Below are 27,887 nucleotides of genomic sequence, written 5' to 3' on the forward strand. Positions count from 1 at the left end.
CAGCTCACTTTGGCTCTGGCTTTGTGACTTTAACACTATCTGTGTGATGCTGAGCTTGCACCATGGATGATTTCAGCCCTGTTAGTGCTGTATAGCACTAAGCTAAGATACCCTGTTGAGAAGCAAGGTCTGTTTTCCCAGCTGGTGAATGGTGCTAGATCTTGTGTTTCTGGTAACCTACGTAGGCTGATTAGCATGGGGCTTGAGGGTGTTAAGCCTCTGTGTACACTGCACAGTCTAAGTCCCCAGCTATGACAACATATCTAGGAATGTTTCATACTTCAGCTAAAACACGTTCTCATGCTCTTGGTAGGTTTACAGTGGTGTGAGTGCTGCAGCAGATGATTTTGAGGGCATTTACACTCAAGCTGTGGCTTCAAATAGTGATTTTATTTATTTATTTTTTAAGTACCTTAAAATTATTAAATACAAGCAGCTTTGTTTAAATTGCCCTGTCAAATTCTATTACTATAAAATTTTCTTCAGAATTTTTATATCCCTACTAGCTTGTCTGTGGTAGCCGTTAGAAATGTGTTAACAACAAGAAAGATAAATGTCAGGTGAGTGCAGGCCCCCCCCCGCCCCCCGCCACCAACCCCAGGGGTGGAACTGCCCTGCCTGGTAAGAGTGTAGAGTAGCAAGGATCAGGGAGGAGAGGTGGTGGATTTAGTAACAGCTTGCTGCTTTGGTCCCAATGCAGGGTTTGTCTCATCTAAGTTTAAAACTGCCCTACATAGGTACTTGCTGAAATAATTAAGTAAGTTTTTTTGTTATTTGTTGTCTGTTACACGATACATAAAAAAATGTATCATTTGGATAGCTAGTGGTTGATAGTATATAGGCTTATAGGAAAGAAAAAAGAATCAGTCTGTTTCTCTAGTGCATCTTTTTAGGATAAGCTTTTAAACATACTACCTGTGTTTACTGCTTTTGGCAAACTTGGGATCTTTCATTTTAGCAGTAGTACGCTGGGAGTCATAATACGTGGTGTTGCCAAATAACTCTCCTGCACCACTTACGAGACTTCTACAGGCTCTGAAGCAGTGTTGCATTGCTCTGAGTTTTTGCTCTCAAGCTCTTTCTACTGATCAGAGTGAATTCTAGAAACAGAATTGCTCTTTTGAACTTGATACTCTTTTCCCATAACCAAAACTGTGACCTGCCTGTATGGGATTTGTGATTTTCTCCCCCTGCCCCAGAATGTAAAAGCTTTGCTCCCCATAGGTGTGTCAGCTGACTTGAAGGGTGAAGAGCTGATGGGCTATGGGCCCTTAATGACCTGCAGCAGGTGAGAACTTTTAGGTCCAAGCAATTAGTCAATGGTCAACTAGTCTGCACTAGCTGCAGCTGCCAAAAAGAGGAGCCAATAGCTGGGTTTCCTGGAGGCAGTTTTTAAACTGGTTCCAGCAGAGACCAGCTGTTAAGAGATTACTAATGTTTCCATATAGGGTGTAGTGGAAGGCCTGGAAATTCACTCAACAGAGACATAAAAACAGCATAATGCTTAGGCATGTGCTAGAATTTATCCTTAGTCAGTGAAGAACCTATGAAAAATTTTTTACTTTTTGTTGTTAGTCCTCTATAGTCTGATGGCCAGGATGTTTCTGGTAGATGGCTAAATTTTCAACAGTTACCCAGCTTACAGTGGGGAATCACAGCTCTACCCAGACTTTTCTTTCAGCAACTCTCTTTCTGTAGTATAGTACATGAACTATAAAAGCAAAGCACAATAAATAAATAACAAGGAATCACACATTTTAAGGTGCAGATAGCATGCTTTATTTCAAATTAACAATTCTATCTCAAGGAGGCTCAACAGCTAACAAGATTTATTACTACATTAGGAGAACTACAGCAAATTGAAGTGCAGGGTGGTATTTGATGTTGTAACAACAGTTTGTTTTCAAACTGTGGTTCACTGCTTAGTTGCCTGGAAGTGACTACTAGGTATCTAATACTACCACACAAACTCAATCACTGCACCCTACGAACCTCCGAGAGTTGGTACTGCTGCTGCACTTGAGTACCTCAATAGCTTTGTTGATTAAGGGGATGGCCAGGTGATGTTACTTTTTAAAGCTATTCAGGCAGTCAGTGTGTCAGAAACAGTACCCAAACAGTGGGTGAACAAAGTGTTGGCCGCTTGCACTTTGTCCAAAAATTGTCAGTCAGGCATGGAAAGTATGACATAATCAGATAAAACGTAAAACATTAAAGCAATGCTTACAGGAGGGTAATTGCAAACATCACTAATGCCTTACATTTCTGATTCAACATAAATAGTTGTGCACGTAAGAAATACAATGCACAGTATCATCTCTTAGGTGTAGGTAATCTTCAACAGGGAGCCTCTCTACCTGTTGAGGCATTCTTAGACATCAACAATGAGTTGAGGCACAAAAATTAGTTAAATGTTGAGCAGGGTAGTCGTTTGCTAGGAAACTTTCTCCTACCAACTGTTAATTCCAAAAGTTACATTTCAAAATGTCATAAAATAAATGGTACAAAACTTCATAACCGTTAACTTCGGCTATATACAGTATGTACATGTCAGTGAAAAAAGTGTTTAAAATTCTTAGGTCAATAATGACTATAAGTCATAATGTATATCTTTGGACTTTGTCTCATTCAGGTAGGTACAAAAATATTTTTTTTTTATTATTATTTACAGATCAGATATTTCAGTCCATATATTAATCACTTGTAAAAAGACAAGTGTAAATAATACAGATCAAGCTCTCTAAATTGATCGAATATTAATATTCACAGTGGCAGAATCAGTACCAAATTCATTTCCTAAATTCAGGGTATAAAGTCCACCGTCGTTCTTCTGGACATCCATGATGATCAAGGTGGTTAGATCTTCGCTGGTTTCAATGTGGAATCTGCCTTGCTGGTCCTGACTGGTAATTTTTCTTCCTCTGCAGTACCATGTTATTTCAGGAGCAGGTTCACCCGAAAAGGCACAAGATACTGTGAGAACTTTTCCTTCATCAATACTGATATCAGATGGGAGAGCTTCAATTTTGGGTGGTATTCCTTTACAAAACAGGAGAAGAAATATCAAGTTAGTCTGTTTCCACTAAGCCCTTTTGACATGCAGCAGGTTTACTCTAGGGACTACTTCAGGAGATTCAAAGCACTAACTCTACCAATAATTGTATTGCTCACCTCTCAGACCTGATTTAAGCATCTTACTAGTTGAACTTTCCAGTTGAGCCACACTAGATTTCCCCATAATACTGCTGGAGCTCATCTCTACAAAGGATTCTTTCATGGAGGACATGCTTTTGGCAGACATGCTCGCAAATTTCATTTCAGTCATGCTGCTACTGCTGAAACTGCTGAATGAAGCCTCTTGTTTAGAAGAAGCCATTTGAAAGGACTGAGAAGAAAAACTTTCGTGCATGCTTGCGTCGCCACTTGTCTTCAATACTACCTCTTTTGGAGGTTCTTCAATTAGAGCTGGGAGCATCGCAAACATAGAAGAAAAACCAATAACATTGCATTAACTAAAGAAGTCATGCAGTCTATATGGTTAATTTCACAGAAATGAAGAGCGCATTGTTTGCTTTCAATGGAAAACTGCAGTGGAGAATAAAATTTCATTTGATTCAAGATGTCCAAGTTACAAACGCTAATTTGTAAATGAAACAAGTAGGAAGCAGAACTGTTACTAGTATGTATGAGCTTGAAGGAAAAACATACTTAAGAAGAAATAGGTCATCACACAGCATTTCCTATTAAAGCTATTATTAGAATTTGACATTGAGAAATTGTGTGTTCAGTTCATATTTGTAGAAGTTGTGAAACATTTTCAAGTTCTTACAGGTATGGTATTGTGAGTTCTATACTTCACTGCACTGTTCTGTAACTATCAAAGAAAGCAGAAGAGATCGGTCACTGCAGCTTTCCTTTAAGCACAAACACATTCATCCAAGCAAACTATAGTAACCTGTTGGTGCTAGGAACGGAGATGTCCTTGTACAGCCAGTAAAATCCTAAACCTGGTTTAGTTATGGATAAGTTACCCTAACAGTTTTTAAATGCAGAATTACTTTATCAAAACAGATTCTGGTTAGCAATTGAGAAAAGAGTACTTGCCAGACCAAGGTCTTAGTAACAGGGTCATCCTAGAAGGAATGTTCACAGCTTTCTGTTAACACTCATCTATGGATGTAACGGAGCATCTGTGTGCTCCTCTGTGGGAAGATTTCTAATGCTGTTTTAGTTTTGCAGATATATAAATATATAAAATAAATAGAAACTTGTTAAACTACCTGTATCAACTTTACCGGAGTTTTATTTATCAAAAATCGTTTTAGTGGATGCACCACAGCAAAAAGTCCTGATTAGTCTGAACACAAGACCCAGAGAACAAACTTACGGAGTACAGTCAAAGATGCTGTAGCAGAGCACTGCCCATGGTAATTTTTAGCTTTGACTGTGTATTTTCCAGTGTCACTTACTGCAGCATTTTGAATCTGAAGAGAATATATATTTTTAGAGCGAGTTACTCTGATGTGTGATGAAACAGCAATCTGAGGAGGGAAAAAAATGTTTCATTAAGATCAGATTTATGAAGAAATCTAAATTTTCAAGTAAATACCTGAAGCAAATACTTACAGGTTGATTATTCTTAAACCACTCAATTTCAGGAGAAGGATCCCCAGAAACTTCACAGGTGAACAATACATCTTGTCCTTCATTGACATTTTGAGACTTAGGTTGCATGATAAATGCTGGTTCATTTGAGCGCTCTTTAGAAAAGGTAAGAACATACTGGCATTTAATAATGCCCTCGTCAGTTTTACCTTCACAGGTGAGTATACCTTCATCTTTATTGCTAGCCTTCTTGATAGTTAGTGTGTGATCACTTCCAGAAACACCGTATCTGTAATCATCTGAATTTCTTAGCTCCATTCCATTCAGCACCCATTTTACTTCAGAGGCACCAGGAATGCTGGCTTTCAAAGTCACTTTTTGTCCTTCAGACACTGTCATTTGAGTTGAAGAAGCTCTAACTTCTGCTTTCAATTGTTTGACATCTTCAGTAACAATTGACTTTTTAATGACTTCTTGAACTGCTGCTTTTCCTTCAGTTGCCACTGATGATTTCTTCTGGGTAGAAACTGTAAGTACTTCATCTTCTTTCTGAACTGATTTACGAGTTTCAGATGATACCCCTCTTATCTGGGAATGGATATTTTTAAATACTTGTCCAGTAAACTGGAAGTTAGTTTTTGAAATGCCTCCTTCCCCAGTAATTTCACAGGTGTATTCTCCTTTATCAGATTCCATGAGGTCATGAATTTTGAGCTCATAGGTGCCATCTGCTGCGTAATGAAACTTGAAATGATGGTCTTCTTTCAGTTTTTTGCCATCCTTATACCAAGCCACTTCTCTGACACTTAAAACACTGCTTTCAACTGCACAGGATAACTTTACCTTATCTCCAAGAGTTTCTGCTTTCAGCTGCTGTTTTATCTTTGGAGGAGAAGCAGTTGGTAATTGTACTTTCTCTGTTGGTACTGTTTTGTCTGCAGGCGGTGACTTTGCTTTTGGGGGGCTACTGATGGTTTCAGGAGATTTCACTCGTTTTGGAGACTTAACTGGTTCTGGAGACTTTACACGGGGCTCAGGAGATTTGATTCTTGGAGGTGATGTAATTGTTTTTTCAGGAACTTTTGCTCTTTGAACGGTCAAAGTAAAGTGTGCTTCCTGTCTTCCTTCTGAGTTTTCCACCACAACAGTATAACTCCCTTCATCTGACATCTGGACCAAGGAAATCTCAAAAGTAGACTTGTACTGTGTGCGTGTTACTTGGAAGCGCCTTGAAGAAACAATAGGTTGACCTGCACGGAACCATGTTATTGTTGGTGCTGGTTCACCATCAACATCACAGGAAAATCTTGCAGTCTCCCCTTCAGAAACTGTGATCGATCGTGGTTTTGTAAGGATTGTTGCTGGCAGAGTGCTTTTAAATGCTTTATGTACAGTCCTTTCTTCCAATGATTTTTCTTCTGCTGCAGTGATTTTTTCTTCAGAAGAAGCATAGTGTTCATATGATAAAAGTGATTCTCTTGTTGCTGATATCTCTGATTTGACCTCTCTTACTGAAGAACTTGCTTCTGTAGCAGATGCTTTCTTGAATGAGGAGACTGCATATGCCTCTGTTTTTGTCAGGTCAGGTAAAATTGATCTTGGTACTTCTTCATCTCTCCGCTGGGAAGAGTATGTAGTGTAGTCTCCTCCAGTAACATCTAATGTTGCATAATCAGAACATTCTCCTTTGTAGTTTGTGCATACAGCCCGGTATGTTCCACTATCGTCAATATGGCAGTCAAGAATCTCCAGAGTTAATACCCCACTGGTATTAGTGAAATGTATCTTGCTGCTCTCTTGCAGCTCGATACCATTGTGGTACCACTTCACTTCAGCAGTTGGTTTTGACTGGACATTCAGAATGAACCGGGTATTATGGCCACACGGCACCCGATGTGAGCGCATTCTCAGGGTGATGCGGGGAGCATGGTCAAGTGTGAAAGGCTGTTGAGTTAGAACTTCATATTTCCTTTCCATAGTTTTCTGAGTTTTCAAAGCAGATTTCATGGACTCATATCGAGAAAATATATCAAATCTTGCCATCCTCTCAAACCGAGAGAGTGATCTTTCACTAGAAACTGGGCTAGGTGAGCGAGGTCGAGTTCTCTCTGGTGTTGGGGATCTTCTCTCACTTTCTTCAGGAGGCCGTGAGCGGGGTCTAATTAATTCAGATACAGGGCGCATCAACTCAATGTAAGTTGGAGAGAGAGATCTTCTTCTTCTTAGTAATCTAGAGGGAGGTGAAAATTCCCTGTGAACATGTTGCACCATTTCTATTTCTTCTTCTTCTTCTGATGTGATCTCAGTTATTTCTCTTTCCCTCCTTCTCCTAAGTCTACTCTTTTCCTCTTCTGCCATATATTCCAGCTCACTCTTGTACTCAGAGAGCCGTTGAGCAGTGCCAACTGGACGGAGCAATTCTTCATCCTCTCTTTCATCCATTATTCTTTGTTTTTGTTTTGGTGGTCTGTAGGCAGCCCTGTCATGCCGCTGACGAAGCTCTGCATAGCTTGCACTGGTTTCAGCTTTAATTGGAATGTGGTAGCTTGAATACCTCATCTCTCTTTTTCTTTCTTCCTCTGAACTGACCTGTGCTCCCGCAGTAGAATACCGAAGTGCAGACAATTCAAAGCGTGGGGGGCTCCTACTTGGTGGGGAAGCAGAAAAGCCTAACTCAAGCTCTTCTTCAAGGCGCAGTCTTTCCTCTTCAGTTCTCTTCATGGCTAAATAGTCATCAATAGGCAGGAGTAATTCCTCATCAGACAAGTCACCAAGTGATCGCCTCCTTGGTCTATAGTAAAATTCATAATCTGGAGATGGGGTACGCCTACGTGCTGGTCTCACAGTTTCAAGATCATCTTGTGTTAGCTTTGGTATGCGCCACTTAGGTTTATACTGATCAGAAATGCGTGGCAGTGGCATCACGTAGAACTGCTCCCACCTGGAAAGACGTATGCGTTTCTGGCGTTTCTGAACAGTTCTCTCAAGTTTTCCTGGCATTTCATACTGGTCTCTCAGCCTCTTGTACCACTTCATATCTGACAGAGGCACAAAGTGTTTTATGTTCTGATCTTCTTCAATAGTAGTGCGCACATGTTTGCGAGGCTCTGGGACCTCGTATGGCATACGAAGTCTTCTTTCTTCCTTCTTCTCTTCTTTCTTAATTTCATATTCACCTTTGACAGTCTTAGTGCTGACAGCTGGTTTGTATAAGATAGCAGCTTCTCTGAGAGCCTCTTGTGCCGTTTGTGTCAATGGAACAGGTTCAACCCCAGAAAGGATTTCTGCCATTCTTAAGGTTTTGTCAATTTGCCTCTGTACATGCTTCTCCCGCTCTTCTTCAGTCTTGTACTCACGTTTGACATATTTCAAGCGTTCAACTTTTAGATAAGCCTGACAGCTTGTAGATCCAGCACTGTTTGTAGCAGTAACTCTGTAATAACCGCTGTCTTCTGGTAAAGTATCTCTGATATGTAAAGCATAGTAATCTAAACCTTCATGAATTATATCAAAGTTAGGGCCAAAGGACAGAGGTTGACCATCTTTCTCCCATGTCAGTGTTGGTTTTGGTACACCAGATACCCTGATCTCAAAACTGACATTTTGGCCTTCTTGACATTCAGCATTTGCCAGCAGTCTTTTAAACATCGGCCTTAGTGTAGCGTCTGCTGGAGGTGGATGTGGAATCACAGTCAGCTTAGCTTTGCAGCTGTCTTCCCCATATTTATTGCGTGCCACAATACTATATTCAGCATCATCCTCTTCAGTGACTTTATTGATGACAAGTTGGTAAAGACCCTTGTCTGATTCAAAAGTATACTTCTTATCATCATCACCAGGTTTGATTTTCTGGCCTGATTTGAACCATGTTACACGAGGTTCTGGGTGGACTGTTATAGTTACACCAAACCTGACATTTTCTCCAATGTATGCGGTGCGATTATACAAAGGCAGAGTAAATTCTGGTGGACGCTCTAGTAGTCTCATTGTATCAACCCGGCGTTTCACTTTCCTAATAGTTCTACATCTGTAGTGCTCAGAAATTTCTCTCACACCTTTAACAAAAAGTTCTGCATAAGAGCTGTCTTCACCATAGTCATTTACAACCTTGCATCTGTAGGTCCCGTCATCTGATTTAGACACATCTTTGACATACATGGTTGCCACACCTTCTTCGTATTTGATTTCATATTTCTCATTGCTTTCTAATTGCCTCATACCAAAGTACCAGGTGACTTGTGTGGACTGATCATAGTTTTCAATCCTACATACATATTTGGCATGCCCTCCTTCTTCTGTAACAGTATGGTTTATCTGCCCAGCAATAGGACCAATGTCTATTGGTGCAACTTTAACTTTAGCCACTGTTACACCTTTCTGAGATCTAATTGCACCTCCACAGGAAATGCGGGCTACTGACACAACTGTGTTCCACTCCTTCTTTACTAGAGTTTGGTAGTAACGCCGGTGTCTTAAGGTCTTGATGGCTTTAGTGCTGGTCTTTTCTATTTGCTGTTTTAGCCACACGTGGTTAAGTGCTTCAGCAGCTGTCATCCGAGCTTTTCTTTCCTTTACTAGTAGGCGATCAATGAAGTCCATGGCCTCAATGCTTATATCTTTGAATGATTCATCATCAAAGCTGTATTCAGCATTTAGAATATTTTCAATAACCTGTTGGTTTGTTTCAGCAATGAAAGGATTAATGCCACTGAGAAGTATATATGTTAGAGCACCAACTGACCACATGTCAGTCGCTGTGCTGACCAAATCATGATGATGCACTTCAGGTGCATAATATTCAGGAGAAGTGAACTGAAGTCTAAAGCTGTCTCCAGGCTTCAATTGTCTGGCTTGACCAAATTCAACAATTTTAACTACTGAGCTTCTTCTTGTGAAGTAAATAATATTGTCTGGTCTGATATCAAAATGTCCAATGCTGTGGCGATGTAAAAATTCTAGTGCATCACAGACCTGCCGTATATAACTCACTATTTCTCTTTCATTCAGTTCAAATGAAGCAGTGCTGATTCTTTCAAAGATGTCAACTCCAGAAATAAATTCAAAGATCATAACCAATTCCTCCAGGCTCTCAAATGATTCATGAAGATATAGGATATTTCGGTGCCTAGCAATGTTTAGAATGGAAATTTCCTTCTTTACCAAAACTTGGTCAGCACCTTTTACTTTGACAAACTTAGCCAGGTAAGTCTTTTTTGAAACTGCCTCAACACAGCGGTGTGAAATGCCAAACTGCCCACGTCCAAGCTCTTCTGCAATCATGTACTTGTCATAGAGTTCCTTTGTAGAATAGTGAGCCGCTTTAACTGTGGTGACTTCTCTGGTCTCATCAACTTCTTCATCATAGTTCATTATTCTGGTCTTATCTTCCTTTGTTATAATTGGTTCAGTAGGTTCAGAGGGCTGGCTTTGGCCAAACTTGTTTTCTGCAATTACACGGAACTGGTAAGTGGTCTTGCCAAACAGGTTCACCACTGTGTATCGTGTATCACGAGCTTGTGCAACACGAATCCATCTCTCTGCTGTTGTAGCACGTTTCTCAATAATGTAGTTTATGATTCTGCTTCCTCCATCTGTAGCTGGTTCATTCCAGGTTAAGTTAACTGAATCCCTTGAAATGTCAGTTACCTTTAGACCTCTTGGTGGGTCAGGCACATCAGCCACATCTAATTCAACTGTTTTTTGATCAATTCCAAATCTGTTTTTGGCACAAACAATGTAAAACCCTGCATCTTTTCTGTCAACACCGTTTGGGAAAACAAGAGATGTGAATGATCGTGTAACAATGACTTGGTAATGTCCATTAGTGTCAATGAGATCTTGTCCCTTCTGCCATGTGATCACGGGGTGTGGCTTGCCACTGAACGGAATCTTGATGCTCACTACTTCTCCTCGGAGGGCATGAACAGCTCCCATGCCTTCCAGGTTCTTGGGCAAGTGAATCTTTGCAGGAACTGGAAAGGAAAGAGGAAGGAAAAAACAACACTTGAGCAAAAACACCTGAAAAGAGCACCAATAATTTAAATATTCAAAACTTAAAAAATAATTTATCTTGGGAATCAAGATCCTTCATTACCTTCAACATCTAAAGAGGCAGTGCCAGACACAGATCCTCCTTGGTTGGTAGCTCTAACTTGATATACTGTGGCATCATCATCCGTTACATTTGTTATGACCAGCTGATGATATCCACCCTTGAATTCCTGTATTTTGATCTTTTCACCATCTGGCATGATTTCCTTGCCCTGCCTGTACCACTTGACAATTGGTTTAGGATGACCAGTGACTTTGCAGACAAAGGTGGCATTAGCTTGAAATTTCACATTCAGATTTCTTAGTTCTTCTTTGAAATGTGGTGCTTGAATCGGTACATCAGATTTTGGAATGACTGGTTGTGATACCTCACTCCACTCGCTTTCACCACCTAGATTTTCACATTTTACACGGAACTCATACTCAAGACCTTCAATAAGATCTTTCACAGAATAGACAGTTTCACGAATTTCGTCTGTTGTGACGGAAATCCACTTGTTTTGTTTTTTCTCACGCTTCTCGAGATAGTAAGTTCTAATCTTTGCCCCTCCATCACTTGCAGGTGGCTTCCATGAGACAACACAAGAATCCTTTGTGACAGCACTTGCTACTGGCTGACCAGGTTGTCCTGGTTTTTCTATAAAGAATAAAATAATTCAAAGATTAAGTGAGCTTGCCTTAGTAATTATAGGGACATACACAACTGGATATTTTGGTGTTCACTTACCAAATGGAGGCTTCATAACAACAACTGATGAGACCTCCAGTGCTTCACTAATGCCATATGTATTCTGAGCAGAAACACGGAAATAATAGCCTGCATTTTCAGTTAGGTTAACAATTCTACAGGTTGTGCCTGAAATGCTTGAAGAAACAAGTTGCCATTCAGTTCCTTCCTTGGCTTCACGTTTCTCTATGATGTAGTTTGTTATCATAGCACCTCCATCATCCTCTGGTGGTTTCCAGCTAATCACCACAGAGTTCTTCAGTATAGACTCTATAATGATAGGTCCTATTGGTTTATCTGGCTTATCTGTAAAAGAAAAAAGCAGCATATTTTTAGTTCTTTTGCCAGTTAATATTTCATAAAATATTCCACAAAAATAATGAACATAAAATTACCTTGTATTTCCACATTAAGTACGGTGTCAACTGTTCCAAATGTGTTACTGAGTTGCACTTTGTACTTCCCAGCATGAGTCTTGTGTTGAACATTCTTAATAGCAAGATGAGTATAATGTTCTGTGTTCTCAATAGTAACTGTTTCTGATCCTCTCAGAGGTTTGTTGCCATGGAACCAAGTTATTGCTGGTACTGGTCGGCCAATATACACAACGTGAAGGCGGAGGGTGCCACCTGCACCCGCATAGTATTTCTCCTTCAATGGAAAGCCTGGGTGGAACTGAGGAGGAGCCTGCAATAATAGCTTGCCACTAGTTTCAATTTCTCCGACATCATTGGTAGCCATACAAGTGTAGAGACCTTCATCCTCTTGTTCGTCTGTTATTACTGTTAGCGTATGGTTGCGTCCATCAGATGACATTTTATATTTTCGGCTTTGCAGCAGCTCTTTGCCAAAGCGATACCATTTAATATCAGGAAGAGGTCTCCCAACAATCTGGCATGTCAGTTGAGCTGCTTCACCCAGTTTAGTTGTAACATCCTGCATTTCTTTTCTTATGGCAGGTGCTTCTCCAGCTAGAAGAAAGAAAATTAAAAAAATAATGAAGATGAAATGTTCCTCATTAAAAAATAATGAAGAATAAATGTTCCTCTATTACTATGGTGCTGGAATTTAACCTTTATTTAAAATTGTGCCTCTTATATTTGAATGACTGGGCTGTGCTTTAAGACAGTCATGTTGGCAATTAACATGTAAAGCAAACAGCATATTAAGTGCAGCACCATGGTTTATGAAACACAAGATCATGGCAATATCACAGTAAATATTACTTTTTTTTTTTTTTTTTTCTTACATGTTAGTTTAGTTTTCACGGCCATAGCAGTCCTTCGAGGTCTACTGAGTCCAGTCTGGTTTTCTGCAAAAACACGGAATTCATATTCTGTGGCCTCTAGTAAACCTCCTACTGTAAACTGTCTGTCCTTGATCCGTTCTTTATTGCATTTTTTCCAGGTGCTTTCTCCGGACTGTCGATACTCAACCCAATAGCCAAGGATTTCTTTGCCACCATCACTTTCAGGTCGTTCCCATTCTAATGTAATGCTGTCTTTAAATATAGAAGTGATCTCAATTTCTCCAGGTTGGCTTGGTTTGTCTGAAAATTGCAGAATATACAGAAGTTAAATTCCTCTTTGAATGTCACTAAATTGCTGTACACAAGCAATTAATTGTTAATGCAAACATTTTCTTACCAAAAGGATCCTTGCAAACTACTGGTTCAGAAGCAGGACTTGCTTCACTTTCACCAATATCATTTTGAGCAATGACACGGAACTGATATTCTGCATCTGGAACAAGTCCTGTGACCGTGTACATTGTAGTGGTGATCTGTGTTTTATTATGCCGGACCCATTTTTCTGTAGATGTCTCTTTACGTTCAATGTAGTAGCCGGTTACACGAGAACCACCGTCATCTTTAGGTCTGGACCAGGACAAGTTAACAGAACTCTTTGTGACATCAAGTACTTCAGGTGGGTTGTTTGGAGGCTCTGGAGGATCTGTTAATAACGATAACAACATAAGTAATAGAAATAATAATGACAGCATTAAAAAAATTGCATAGTCTATGGCACTTTTAGAACCATACTGTAGTAAGTAAACAGTAGTAAAAAAATATTTAAAAAATATAAAATGGGGACTTACTTAGAGGTGTCTTTGGTATGGCTGGTTCTTCAGATTTGAGAGATTTGCTAATACCAAAATGGTTTTCTGCAGAAACACGGAAGTGATACTCCACATTTTCTTTCAGCCCTTTCACTACTAATGATGTCCCTTTTACTCTAGAGTCAACAGTGTACCAGGCAGTCTTTGGTACTTCTCGTCTCTCAACAATATAACCTAGTATATCTGCACCACCATCATCTGTAGGAGGTCTCCAGCTTACTCTGACAGAACGAGCTTGTATATCATCATACTCAAGTGGCCCTTCTGGTGGATTTGGTATGCCAATCACTCTGACTTTAATATACACAGCTTTTTTGCCACACTTATTTTCAAGTGCCAGATCATAGGTGCCGGAATCTTCTCTTTCTGCATCTTTGATCACAAGTTCTGTGTGAGTGTCAGAAGTTGCAATCATGGCCCTCTTGCTGATGTCATGTCCTTCTTTCGTCCATTTGCATATTGGGATGGGCTTACCCTTAATGGGTATTGTAAGCCTGATAACTCCACCTTGTCTCACCATGAGACCTTCCTGGTATTTTTCATCAAGTTCATAGTCAGGATATTCTGAAAGAAAATTAACATGTCATGCTATGTCTGTTTTACAGACAATATGCCTCCTTTAGGCAAATAGGTCTTTAGGACAGCTTTCAATGGGAGTTAAGACAAGTGTCTTACCAAGCATTTCTGTTATTTTGACTGTTCCTGGCACTTCAGCAGGTTCTCCTGGCCCACCAGCATTACAGGCTAGCACACGGAATCTGTACTCTGCACCTTGAGGGAGATGTGTCAAGGTATATTCACGAATCTTGGTTGGAGTAGTATTGCATTTGGTCCATTCAAATTGATCAACCTTCTGCATCTCAATTAAGTAGCCAGTAACTTTAGAACCACCTTCATCTTCTGGTGGACTCCAAGCCAGGGAGACAGATGTTCTTGTAGTATCAGTGACTCTTGGATTCTGAGGTTTACCGGGAGGAGCTGGAAGAGAAGACCAGATGGGGGGGTGGGGAAGGGGGAGGCTCAGTGGGAACTTTTTTATGAACATTTAAAAGACATAACAAATGCTAACTTCTAGCATATGATCTGTATTAAGTCATAATAGGATTTATATAGGGCAACTTGGAATGAAAGATTTTCACTAATATTTTCCTTGGTTTCCTCCAGTCAGAATCTCCCCTGACATTCATTTTCATAGCCAGATAAATTTCCAAATTACAAAAAAGAGTGACTTCTAGTAGGATCATTTCCATTCTGCTATCATGTGCTTAATCTATATAGGAAATTACTTACCAATTGGATCTCTTGCAATGGCAGTCTTGGAAGGACGGCTGGGTTTCCCAGCACCTCTGGCATTGATTGCTGTAACCCGGTGTTCATATTCTAATCCTTCAACCAACCCAGTGGAACGGTAACGAGTCATAGTAACTGGAACTTTATTTACACGGATCCATCTATCTGCTCTAACTTCTTTGCGTTCCACAATATAACCAGTAATCTGTGAATCACCATCATCTTCTGGAGGATACCAAGTTAATGTCATGCCATCTCGAGAGACATCAAACACTTCTGGAGTGCCAGGAGGGCCAGGAATACCTGTAAAAAGAAAACACAGAATTAGTGAAGAAAGCACCAGATGGTTCTACACAGAAATATGCAACATACTATATAGGACAAGGTAACATCAATGTCCTATCAAATTCTTTTTATCAGCAGATATCAAAGTAGTTTAGAAACTAGATCAGTGAAATAATCCTGCTTTTATAATGGGGTAAAGCAATTTTTCAAGGTCAACTGTAGACCTGAGCATAAAATCCAATTTTACTGTCCAGGTTCTGTGCAGTGCATCTATAATACCTGCACAGGTTTGTGGATGGCATTGTTCCCTGGAAGTATAACAAGACTACTGTGCATGATAATGTATATTATTTGAACAAAAGAGGTAGTTGCATCTAGAAAATTGTATTTTTGTGTGGCTACATAAGCCCATGTACATGTATTTTTTTATATTTTTAAAGGTAGACTTACGAATTCTACTCTTGCATTCTATAATTTCAGACTGCAGATAAGATCCAATTCCAAAGCGGTTTGTAGCAGCCACACGGAATACATATTCTGCACCTTCAACAAGCCTGGTAAACTTGTATGTTGTCCTGGTTACTGACTCCGAGACTGGAAGCCATCCAGGACGGTGAGCATCACGCTGTTCTACCACATAGCCACTAAGTGTAGCTCCACCATCCAGCTCAGGTGGCTCCCAGGAGATGGTAACATAATTTGAATCAATTTCATCAATTCGGATAGGTCCAACAGGTGGTCCAGGTTTGTCTATGAAAAAATAAATAAATTTAAAGGCCAAAAAATAATGTTGAGAAAAGGAATCATATCACTGGTGACAAAGTTCAGACAGTTAAAGATCGTGGACAATTACTTGCATAGGTTCTTACCAAGGATTATAACTTTTATTGTATCAGTAACTGTTCCAGTTGTGTTCTTCAGTTCAAGTGTATACTCGCCAGTGTCATGTATGGTGGTCTCACGCACAGTTAATTTAGCCATTTTGGCAACGGTCTCCATTTTGATGCGTTCTGATTCTTTTAGTTTAGAACCAGCCAAGAACCAAGATGCAGCTGGAGGTGGCCGTCCTTCAATTGGAATAGCTAACTCAATGGGCTTGCCAGCAGGTACATGAATTGTTTTCTGAGGTATTCCAGCAAGGTCAATTGTTGGCAGAACTAAGAAAAGAAAAACATTAATATTTTTGGTAACCATTTTATAAATAATACGTTCATTTGGTGTCAGCTGTTATTTTTAACAGTAGATACCTACCTTTTTGGTCCTGTACTGTCACTGCTGTGACAATCTCTCGTGGTTCTGACACACCCTTCTGATTCTGTGCTCTGACCCTGAACAAGTACTGCTCACCTTCATTGAGAGAGATAATTGTATGTTCATAAATAGTAGGCTTCACTGTCACTACCTTCAACCATCTTTCTGTTCCAGCTTTGCTGGCCTCAATAACATAGCCAGTCAGTCTGCTTCCACCATCATGTGGTGGTTTCTCCCATGCAAGAGTGACAGTTGACTTAGTGGTATCAATCACTTCAAGTTTTTGTGGTACCATAGGTACATCAGATACTAGCATTGCGTCAGATGTCTCACAAGCTTCACCAATGCCATAAATATTTTCTGGCAGTACTCTGAAATAATACAAAGCTCCTTCTAGAAGTCCAGTAACTCTATAAAATGTCTTGCTGCATTTGGTAGTGACAGTCTTGTAAGCTCTCATGGAAGCTTCACGTTTCTCAATTATATAATTGCTGACTGGGGCTCCACCATCAATGGTTGGAATATCCCAAGTAAGTGTCACAGAATCTTTTGATACTTCCTTAATTCTCACTGCAGCTGGTGGACCAGGTGTATCTAAAACAACAACAACAACAAATTATTTTTTTCTTCCAGATCCCTTCCTCTTCTGGTCAATGATTCAGTTCTGAATAAAAAAAGAGGAAAAACAACATTTGGATTTGATTTATAAACTAGCACAGCTTTTAAAAACTACTTATTTTCCTCTGGGTTGAATTGTTTCTTTGAGTTCCCAAACATTCTTATGTTATTTAAACTAAAAAATTCCTTTGGAAATAACTTAGTTTCTTACTCCCAAGCAACATGCACTATGAGTGGTGTAATACCCATACATAACTGTAGCAGTACTTACCATACACTTTTACAGAAATAGTCGCTGATTTTTTTCCTGATTGATTTTCAGCCTCAATGACGTATTTTCCAGCATCATACCGATTAACTTTATCCACAATAAGTAGAGTGTAACTGTCGGTAGTATCAATAATAGCTCGACTTACAAGGTCAACACCCTGCTTGCTCCATGTGATTACAGGAGCAGGTCTGCCAGACACAGAGACCATTAGGCGCAGGGAACCACCAGCTCTCACTGTTACTGTTCTCTTCAGATCATCGGCAAGCTCAAGCTCAGGTATTTCTGATGAAGGGGTGTAAGAAACAGAATGAATTAATCTTTTAGTAGTTTTGAAGGAAAACATAATTATTCCTTAAAATACACACTGAGTTTTCAAATTACCTATTCTTTCCACAGGTTCTATTTCTGCTGATGATTCACTAAATTCACTCATACCATTCACGTTTGTAGCAGCAACTCTGAATTGGTATTTCTGGTTTGTTTTAAGGCCAGTTACAGTGAACTCAGCATTCCTCAGAGTGGGAGTTGTATGTGGTCGGTACCACTGTTCAGTACCTTCTTCTTTCATTTCAAGCACATAGCCTAAGATGTCAGCACCACCATCATATGTGGGCTTTGACCATGCTAAACTTATGCTGTGCATGGTAGTATCCACAACTCTTGGAGCTGAAGGTGGTGCAGGAGTATCTTTGAAAAAGAAGAAAATGTATTTCATATTGGTGCAGGGAACATTTCACAGTTTATATATAAAAATATATTTTAACATAAAATATATTTTATATTAAATATATTTATAAAAATATATTTTAAATGTGGCAACTTACATGATGGCTCTTTGCATAACATGTATTGTGAAGCTTCACTAGGCTCACTGTTTCCAGCAGCATTCACTGCAGTGACTCGGAACTGGTACTGGCTGCCTTCCATAAGACCAGTGACTTTCAGTCTGGTATCATAAATTGTGTAATCTCTGTTCACTCGTGTCCAGCGCAGACTTTTCCTTTCACGTTTGTCTACAAGATAGTCCTTAATCTCACTGCCACCATCTGATTCTGGTTTTGTCCACTGAATAATGACGTGTTCCTTGCCAACACTCACTTCTTCAGGAGCACCAGGCTGCGTTGGGATAGCTGTTTTTTTTTTTTTAAATGTGGGAAAAAAAAAAGTTTTACCATTTTTTTTTAATCTATGAGAAACATTCCACACATTCTGACACAGGATGGAAGGTATTAACACTCACTGAAAGCATTCCTGGCAATGACAGGTTCTGTTTCAAGTGGAACACCTGGCCCATATTTGTTGACAGCTCTGACACGGAAGATGTACTCATTATTTTTAATAAGTTTTGTTACCACACATGATAACGTCTGGCATTCAGCCTCAACAATAACCCAGTGAAGTCTGCTGGTTTCACGCCTTTCGACGATGTAGTGAGTGATTTGTGCACCTCCATCTTCCTCAGGAATATTCCATGCCAGAGTACATTTCTCTTCTGTTACTCTGCTAACTGTGATTTTGCCTGAGCATGGACCTGGTGAATCTGAGTAGAGGTGAAAATAGGTATTGTTATTAGCAGCTAAGAAAAACTTCTCACTTATTTAAAATAATGCCTTTTTTTTTTTTTTTTTAGTATATTATATAAGAATATTAATCATGGAATACATACCAAGCACTTTGACAAGAACAGAAATTTGTTTTGTCCCACTGGCATTTTTAACTGTTAGAGTATATTTTCCACTATCGCTTCTGTCACAGAACTTGATAATTGCAATGGCTCGTTTGCTGGTGTATTGCAGAGAGATCTTTTCACATAGGTCCAGTTCCCTGTCGCCTTTGGACCAGAAGACTTTTGGTTCTGGTTTCCCACCAACAGCTGCATCGAGAACAAGATCAGATCCAGCCCTAATGGTCACAACTTCTCCGTGCAATCTAGCATCGAGTTCAGCCTTTGGTGGTGCTGTCATAAAGAAAAAAAAAGATTAAAAACAAATTACATGACAGTATTAAAAATGGAATGTTATATTTTATTTGTTCCAAATGAGTATTTCTTACAGTATTCATCTTTGCAAATGACAGCACCAGTTGATTCAGATCCTTTGCTAATCACACCAGCAGCATTCTTTGCTAGTACACGGAATTCATATGCTTCATCTTCACTAAGAGCTGTCACAGTAAAAAAGTTTTCCGAGACAATGGTATAATTGCATTTCAGCCAGCGTCCATCACCAGATTCATTATATGGTTTACGCTCTATAATATATCCAATAATTTTACTTCCACCATCGTAAAGTGGTGCTGACCAGCTCAGGGAAACGGTAGATCTGGTGACATCTGTTACTTCCGGTCTTCCTGGTGGATCTGGAGAAATAAAACAAAAAATGAGAAATGTAATTCTCTTTTAACTTAATTAACAAAACAACTATTGAAAGTAATACTTACCAACTGGATTTTGAGCCACTACAGGTCTGGAAGCTTCACTAGCTTTGCTAACACCTGCAGCATTTAGAGCATACGTTCTGAATTGATATTCTAGGCCTTCCACCAATCCTGTGACTTTGTAGTTGCATTCACAGCAGGGCACTTTGTTTTCCTTCACCCAAAGAATAGTGTTGCGCTCCTTCTTTTCAACCCAGTATCCAATGACTCTGCTGCCACCATCATGATAGGGTTCCTCCCAGCGAATTGCCATGGCAGTTGCAGACACAGAATAGACTTCTGGCCTTGAGGGTGGGCTTGGTGGGACTAAACACAAATGGGAGGTGAGGAGAATGTTAGTTGTTACAAATAGTTACAGTAGTCCGACGAAAACAACAGATTTAAAAGTTTCACTTACCAAATGGATGCTCAGCTACCACAGTTTTTGATTCAAGGGGTTTGCTGACACCAAATCTGTTTTCTGAGCTTACTCTAAAACTGTACTCCTGGTATTTTGTAAGATGAGTAACTTTGATCTGTGTACGTTTTACACTGGAATTTACCAGTTGCCACGCTGTTGTTCCAGATTCACGTTTCTCTACAATGTAGTTTGTAATGTCACTGCCACCATCATCTTCAGGTTCTTTCCAGGTCAGCACACAGGATTCAGCAGAGACAGACGATATTTCAATTGGGCCAGTGACTGGACCTGGCCTTCCTATGACTACCACTGTGACAGTAAATGTTTTCACACCAGCAGTGTTTTCAAGTGTGAGGTAGTATTTCCCAGAGTCACCTCTCATACTGTCCTTTACAGTAAGTGTTGTTCTGTCTTTTGTTGTCTTGATGGTCACTCTCTCAGTTTCCTTCAGCCTCATCTCCTCAAGTTTCCATGTCACTTTTGGAGCTGGGCGGCCACTAATCGGTATATCAATAGTAAAGGTGCCTCCAGCCTTGCATGTTATGAGCTGTCTGCTTATTTCACTGAGATCTGCTGTTGGTTCAATCTGTGGCTCCTTAATAATAACAGAAGAGAAAGCTTCTCTTGGCTCACTGTAGCCAGCATCATTCTTTGCCTTGACCCGGAACTCATATTCAGTGTTCTCCACCAGGCCTTCAACAGTGAAAGTAAGTTGTTTTGTTTGACCAGCTTCAATCCAGTAGTCAGATCCTTTTTGTTTCATTTCAAGAAGGTACCCAGTAACACGACTACCACCATCATGGTCAGGTTTAAGCCAAGCTAATACTACAGAAGATTTAGTTGTATCAACAATATCTAGTCTCTTAGGTGGAGCAGGTTCTTCAGTGGCTATAATTGGTTCCGTCAGTTCACAGGGTTCACCTACACCATATTCATTTTCTGCTGACACTCGGTAGTAATATGGGACACCTTCTGCCAGATCAGTGACCTTAAAGATTTGTCGAGTGCATTTTGAACTCACCACTTGCCAGCTACGACGGCTTGCTTCCCGTTTTTCCACAATGTAGTGATGGATACGTGAACCTCCATCCAAAACAGGAGCATCCCACATTAAAGTAATAGATCCTCGAGTCACATCCTTAAATGTAATAGGACCAGGTGGACCAGGAGTGTCCAAAACTTTGACAGTGAATGTAATTGACTTACTTCCACTGTTGTTTTCCACAGTAAAGACATACTTGCCAGCATCATTTCTATTGCATTCCTCCACAGTCAATGTGCTGAATGAATCAGTTGTTTGAATGTCAGCACGCAAGCTAAGATTTGCATCTGCTTTGGACCACACAGCAGTAGGAATAGGTTTTCCAGAGAAGGCAATAAACAGACGAATGCTTGCACCTGCTCGTACAATATGAGTCTGCTTGAAGTTTGCATCGATATCAATTTCAGGTGCAGAAAGCCTGTCCACGGTTTGGACTGAAGCAGGAACTTCACAGCTTTCTCCTTTTCCAGCACCATTGACAGCACTAACTCTGAATTTATAGTGTTCTCCTGCCTCCAAATCAACAACAGTATATTTAGTAGCAAGAACGGTCTCTGCATTGACTTTCTGCCATGCTTCTAGGTCAGCTTTGCACATCTCAATAATGTACCCAATTATTTCCATACCTCCATCAAAAACTGGCTTGGTCCACTCTAAGCTTACACTAGTCTTTGATGTATCTGTCACCTTTACAACATTAGGAGCACTTGGTGGGCTCACGGGTTCTCTACATTTAATCAACTTTGAAGCATCACTTGGAGGTCCAACTCCTGCAGCATTTTCAGCCATGACACGAAATTCATACTCGTTGCCTTCAATAAGGCCAGTTACTCTGTATCTGTTCTCAGCAATGGGCCTCTTACTGGATACTTTAACCCAGCGCATGCTCTTCTTTTCTCTCCTTTCTAGAATATACTCATTTATCTCACTTCCGCCATCTGAACTTGGTCTTTCCCATGTGAGTGTGATACTGTCTCCTGTTACATTCGTGGGCTCTGGAGTTCCTGGGGCATCAGGAAGAGCTAAAATAAAAATAAAAAGAAAAACATCGTTAGAAATACAAAATGTTAACTCAACAGTTACTTCTACAGAATGAGACGGAAACTTACTGTAAGGTATTTGTGCTGTAACTGGATCAGACTCCAGTGGTCTGCCAACTCCAAATTTGTTTACTGCAGAGACACGGAACTGGTACTCATTGCCCTTTATTAATTTAAGTGCAGTGTAGCTGCAAGCTTCACACTTGTCTTCAACTAAAGCCCAAGCAATCCTGCTGGTTTCACGTTTTTCAATTATGTAGTGGGAAATAGAAGCACAACCATCATTAGCTGGGGGCTCCCACCATAATGTCACTTTTTCTCCAGTAATGTTTGTGAATCGTATTGGTCCACCAACTTTTCCTGGTGTGTCTGCAAAATTAAAGGTTCAGAATTAAAATTTGCTGGCACTTAGATTAAAATTCTATTAAAAAAATACAGGCTGAAAGTGTATGGTGCAGTACCTTGTATTCTGAATGTAATATCTTCTCGTTTAGTGCCTGATGCATTTTTGGCTTCTACTGTGTACACTCCACGATGATCCCGGGTCGCATCTCTAATGAAGATTGTGCTATATCCAATAGCTGTAGTTATTTCTATACTCATTGTTTTTTCAATCTCCTTACCATCTTTAAACCATGTCACCTTAGGTACTGGACGTCCTTTGATTAAAGCTTTAAGTCTAATGCTCTCTCCAGCTTTAACAGTAAGGCCTTCGAAGTGCTCAGGGCCAAATTCAATTGTTGGAGCAACTAAAAAAGGAAAATATAAATTAATTCTCATATAGCTAAGTAATTTTTCCTGATACTATTTTATAGTAATTATAAACGATTGTTGTATAAGAATTATGAACTGTAAACGTATTTATCCTGTTAGCAATCAGTGCAATGTATTACCATAGGTGAAATAAATTAATGTTTGTTGTTACAGCATGTCAAGCTGAGTCAAATTTTCATTTCTAAATTACTCAGTGCATCAGATTATTACAGTCTATTATTCCTTTCCAACTTTTCTGTTGCTTCTTATCCAACACATGTAGAGTGCCATGACTTTCAGCAAAAGTATCTGGAAACTGATTTCCCTGGACAGGTTTAAATTACTCTGAATACCTTCCTGAAGGTCACAATCATCAGTAACTTTGGAAAGGAAAACCAGAGGGCTGCCATCCAGAATAACTATGGCTGCCAAGTCTGAGAGTACATTATAAGAACTGTTAAAGTTGCCACAGAGTAACAAAACCATAACTACATCAAAAACATATTGTAGGACGATATTTCATTTTCAAATAAATCCCAGCAAAATTCTATTTATAAGACAAAAGAAGTCTATTAGTACATTGAATAAAAAATTACTGCTTTACTCTAATACAGCAATTGATTACCTATGTCTACCAGATTTAGGTTATAATTTAGCTCCTCCCACCTTGGACTCAAACAGAAATGATTCTGAGTTGGCTGGAAGGGCAGTCATGTATTCCTCCCACTTTGGCCTCCCATCTTCCGGAAGCTCTAGTTGGCTTCAGTACCCAAATACAATTATATTAAGAAATCTTACCATTTTCATCTCTGGTCATGATATAGCCTGAAGACTGTGAAGGTGGGCTAATTGTGCCAACAGCATTTCTTGCAAGAACTCTGAATTCATATCGGTCACCTGGACTGAGTCCTGTAACTGTATATTGGCATTCACTGACATCAGTAAAGTTGCATCGGAGCCAACGGTCTTCACTTCCTTGCCGCTTCTCAATACTGTAGGCCACAATCTTACTGCCTCCATCACGCAGTGGGGGGGTCCATTTAAGAGTGACTGTTTCCCTGGTGACATCAATGTAATCAGGAGTACCAGGCGGGTCTGGAAAAAAAAAAAAAAATATTTATTTCTATTACTGTTCACCATAGTCTACAACACCAGAATTTTCTTAGGTGAAGTGTGACTGGTCATTCACTCACCTACTGGAGAAACTGCCAAAGTAAACTTGCTCGGCTCACTAGCTCGGCTTAGACCAGCAGTGTTTTCTGCATACACTTGGAACTGGTAATCCAGGCCCTCAAGCAGTCCAGTAATTCTGTATTCTCTGTTAGATATTAATGCAACATTAACCTTCTGCCACAAAATACTGTTTCTTTCCTTCTTTTCAACATGGTATCCAATAATCTCCGAGCCGCCATCATAAACAGGAGCATCCCAAGCTATGGTCATTCCATCAGCAGTTACATTGTATACAACAGGTTTGCCTGGGGCACCTGGTGGTCTAAATTGATGCTTTGCCACAACGTCTGCTGAGACAAGAGGTGGGCTTACTCCGTATCTGTTTTCCGCACGAACTCTAAACTGATATTCAGTGTCTTTAACAAGGTTTGGTACTTTGAAAATTGTTCTAGCAGCACTCGAGCACACCAGCTTCCAGTTCATTTGTGAAGTTTCTCTTTTCTCAATACTGTAGCCAGTAATTTCTCCTCCACCGTCATCTTCAGGAGCTTCCCATGACAAAACTACACTATCTGCTTTGATTTCATCTAGTCTTAAAGGTCCTTTTGGCTTAGATGGAGGACCAAGAGTGATGACAGTGATTGCAAATGTTTTTCTGCAGATGACATTATCAAGAATCAAAGTATATTTGCCACCATGTTCCTTTTTCACATTCTTGATACTTAAGCTTATCTTGTTTTCAGTTTTCTTGAAACGAAGCTGTTCAGTTTCTTTAAGAGGGAGGTTGTCCTTGAGCCAGCTCATTGATGGCTTAGGTTTACCTTTATAGGGCAATTCAATATGCAGGTTATGTCCAATTCTTACAGCAATTTGACCTCCAGGAATGTCAGAAAGGTCAGCTTCAGGTGTTATTGTATGTTCTTTCACTGTAATGGGTCCAACCATAACACTATCACTCATGCCCTTTTCATTTTTTGCAAAAACTCTGAATTCCATGACAGAAAGTTCTTTAAGTTTTTCAACTTCAAATTCACAGCTCTTGCTTGTGCCTGCATATGTCCATTCTTTTTCTTCCTGCTGCTTCTTTTCAATAACATAGTCTGATATAATGCTACCACCATCATAGTCAGGTTTGCTCCACTGCAGTTTAACAGATGTCTTTGTAGAATCTTTCATAGCTAGGTCTTTTATAGGTCCAGGTATGTCTGCAGCTTTCACCGGTTCAGACGTCTCACAAGGTTCACCCAGTCCAATTTCATTTTCAGCAAGAACACGGAAGAAGAATGCAGTCTTTTCTGACAGGTTAGTTAGCTTAAAAGTGGTATGAGAACACTTTGTCGTTACAGTTGACCAGGCCCTCTTTGTAGCATCTCTTTTTTCCACAACATAATTTGTTATTTCAGAACCACCATTAATGAGAGGTGGCTCCCATACTAGTGTAACTGTTCCACGAGAAACATGCTTAAGCTGTAGCTTCTGGCAGGCAGATGGCGTGTCAAGTACTTTTACATTCACAAATGATGATTTTGGTTCTCCAACTCCATTTTCAATTGTAAGAACATATTTTCCTGTATCATTTCGGGTAACTTGAGGAATAGTAAGTAATGTAGATGATTCTGTATTCTGGATGATATATCTTTCATCAGTCCCAAGATTCTTGTCACCCTTTCTCCATGTGACAGTTGGAGGAGGTCTTCCTTTGAATGGAATTGTTATTTGCACATCTTCACCTGCTTTAGCAACAATAGAGGTCCGGAGGGCAACATCCAGATCGATTTCTGGTGCCACTGTGGAAATAAATAAAAATGAATAATGCATATTTGGAATGTAAAATAAAAAGTGCTTTGAAAAATCAAAACACGGGAAAGTGGTAAGTCACTGAAAGGTACAGTACCAAGAATATCTTTAGCTTGAACAGGTTCTGTCATTTCAATAGGCTCTCCTTGTCCAGCAGAATTTATAGCAGACACACGGAAATAGTAATTAACACTTGGCTGAAGGTGGGATACAACATACTCAGTTGTTCTCACTTCTCCTTTAGTGCTGACTACAGTCCATTCTTGCTCTTCACCCTCCCTTTTCTCAACCACATAGCTTGTAACTGGACTTCCTCCATCATAAGCAGGCTTAATCCAGCCAAGGGTGACAGATGTCTTCGTTGTATCCACAACCTTCAACTTTGTTGGTGAGCCTGGTTTATCTGTAAGTTATGGTTAAAAAAAATAAATCAATCAAAAGACATACTTACATTTAATCATAAAAAGGAAAAAAATCTGTCTCAGTTATATTTATGCAAGCCACCCTAATTGTTCGCTGTCCACTGATCTCTAACCAATTAGACATATTGTGATTGTCTCTTACCAACAGGATCTGCGGCTTTGTAGAAGTCAGAAGCTTCAGAGAATGGACCTTGTCCAGCTGCATTGACAGCACAAACTCTGAAATGATATTCGCTATTTTCAGTCAAACCTGTTACTTTCTGTCTGGTGTCACGAATGGTTTCTTTAGTAACCTTGAACCAACTAAGACTTTTCTTGTCACGTTTCTCAAGAAAATATCCTGATATTTCATTGCCTCCATCAACAGTGGGCCTATTCCAGACAACAGTCATAGAACTTTTGGTTATCATTGTGACTTCTGGTACACTAGGTGGTCCAGGCGCAACTGAAATAAAAATACATATATGTTAGTTGATCAATACCATGTACAAATAATACACAAGATGATCCAGTTACATTAGCTATTTTATATGTTTCTTACCAAATGAATTTTTGGCTATAACTGGTTCAGACTCCAGTGAATCACCAACTCCAAACTTGTTCACACCACGGACACGGAACACATACTCATTTCCTTTGATGAGTTTTGTTGTAGTTACAATACACCCCTCCAGTTTTTCAGAAATTAAAGACCATACAACCCGACTTGTCTCCCGCTTTTCAACAACATAGTGTGTTACAGGTGCACCACCATCATCTGTTGGAGGGTCCCACATTACTGTAATCTTTTCAGCAGTGACTGTCTTAAACTGTATAGGTCCACTTGGGGGTCCTGGCTTGTCTGTGGAAGGTGCAAGAAATCATATGTAAGTATTTATTAGTAGATTACTGTTTAATAATGTAGTACAGTCATATCTCAAGACATACCAAGTATTTGTACTCTAACATGGGCTGACGCTGAACCCATGGCATTCTTCAGTTTTAATTCATAAGTTCCACTGTTGAGTCGGGTTGCATCCTTGATGAGTATAGAAGCAAATTCTGTTGTGTTTTCCATTGAGAGTAGTGCACTGGTTTGTACCTCATTGCCATTTTTGAACCATTCAATTGTAGGTACAGGCTTTCCTGAGATGCCTAGTTTTAATGTAACTGAAGTTCCTGCTTTATATTTTACCACTTCTGTATATTCCGGTGGTACATCGATTTCAGGTGCACCTTAAGAAAAAATAAGAAAAAAAAAACATAGTTATTTTAAACTTGTATTTAATAAAGATAAAATAAATAATATTTTTTCTAAGTGAACAGTTACAGGCATTTTGTAAATATTGGTTAAAGTAAAGCTAGCATGCATAACTTAAATCAGAATCCTGGAACAAGTTAGAACTAACACTACCAAAAAGGCAACAAAATGTATAAATATTATTACTTTGGCCATGGGCTGACTTCCATTGTCAAAAGAATAAAAATATCATAAGACTGTAAAAATGCAGATACAGCCAAAGATGCTCATTACAACCATGCCCAAATAGCTCAAAATCATTCAAGCTTAGTAAATCAATCAAGGTAAATTAGCTTTCTGTATTAAAAAAGCTGTGGTTCTGCAAAGTA

The 27,887-nt window shown here is 39.6% G+C and overlaps 1 protein-coding gene and 1 long non-coding RNA gene across 2 annotated transcripts in view; one reads left to right on the forward strand and one right to left on the reverse strand.

Moving 5' to 3' along the window:
- The first annotated feature begins 638 nt into the window (after positions 1-638).
- Positions 639-3,041, forward strand: LOC310901471. Its single transcript, XR_014585836.1, has 2 exons — positions 639-757; positions 2,807-3,041. It is a non-coding gene; the product is annotated as an uncharacterized lncRNA (long non-coding RNA).
- The window catches only part of TTN (titin), a 243,979-nt gene continuing 217,847 nt past the window's right edge, over positions 1,756-27,887 (reverse strand). Inside the window, exons 293-323 of the mRNA XM_083841011.1 lie at positions 27,207-27,494; positions 26,821-27,120; positions 26,422-26,724; positions 25,955-26,260; positions 24,081-25,847; positions 23,686-23,982; positions 22,596-22,883; positions 22,204-22,503; positions 20,050-22,116; positions 19,656-19,958; positions 19,269-19,574; positions 18,883-19,173; positions 18,457-18,756; positions 18,041-18,346; positions 17,598-17,903; positions 17,217-17,498; positions 16,328-16,921; positions 15,946-16,233; positions 15,527-15,826; positions 14,792-15,094; positions 14,177-14,479; positions 13,481-14,065; positions 13,030-13,335; positions 12,633-12,932; positions 11,779-12,354; positions 11,384-11,689; positions 10,700-11,293; positions 4,627-10,577; positions 4,388-4,541; positions 3,172-3,465; positions 1,756-3,039 (exon numbers count right to left, since the gene is read on the reverse strand). Of these exons, the coding sequence (XP_083697137.1) occupies positions 2,741-3,039; positions 3,172-3,465; positions 4,388-4,541; positions 4,627-10,577; positions 10,700-11,293; positions 11,384-11,689; positions 11,779-12,354; positions 12,633-12,932; positions 13,030-13,335; positions 13,481-14,065; positions 14,177-14,479; positions 14,792-15,094; positions 15,527-15,826; positions 15,946-16,233; positions 16,328-16,921; positions 17,217-17,498; positions 17,598-17,903; positions 18,041-18,346; positions 18,457-18,756; positions 18,883-19,173; positions 19,269-19,574; positions 19,656-19,958; positions 20,050-22,116; positions 22,204-22,503; positions 22,596-22,883; positions 23,686-23,982; positions 24,081-25,847; positions 25,955-26,260; positions 26,422-26,724; positions 26,821-27,120; positions 27,207-27,494 (19,163 nt within the window). The 3' untranslated portion in view covers positions 1,756-2,740. The remainder of the gene's footprint in view (positions 3,040-3,171; positions 3,466-4,387; positions 4,542-4,626; positions 10,578-10,699; positions 11,294-11,383; positions 11,690-11,778; positions 12,355-12,632; positions 12,933-13,029; positions 13,336-13,480; positions 14,066-14,176; positions 14,480-14,791; positions 15,095-15,526; positions 15,827-15,945; positions 16,234-16,327; positions 16,922-17,216; positions 17,499-17,597; positions 17,904-18,040; positions 18,347-18,456; positions 18,757-18,882; positions 19,174-19,268; positions 19,575-19,655; positions 19,959-20,049; positions 22,117-22,203; positions 22,504-22,595; positions 22,884-23,685; positions 23,983-24,080; positions 25,848-25,954; positions 26,261-26,421; positions 26,725-26,820; positions 27,121-27,206; positions 27,495-27,887) is intronic.

Source organism: Anser anser (assembly GCF_964211835.1).
Source record: "Anser anser genome assembly, chromosome: 6".
Lineage (NCBI taxonomy): Eukaryota > Metazoa > Chordata > Aves > Anseriformes > Anatidae > Anser > Anser anser.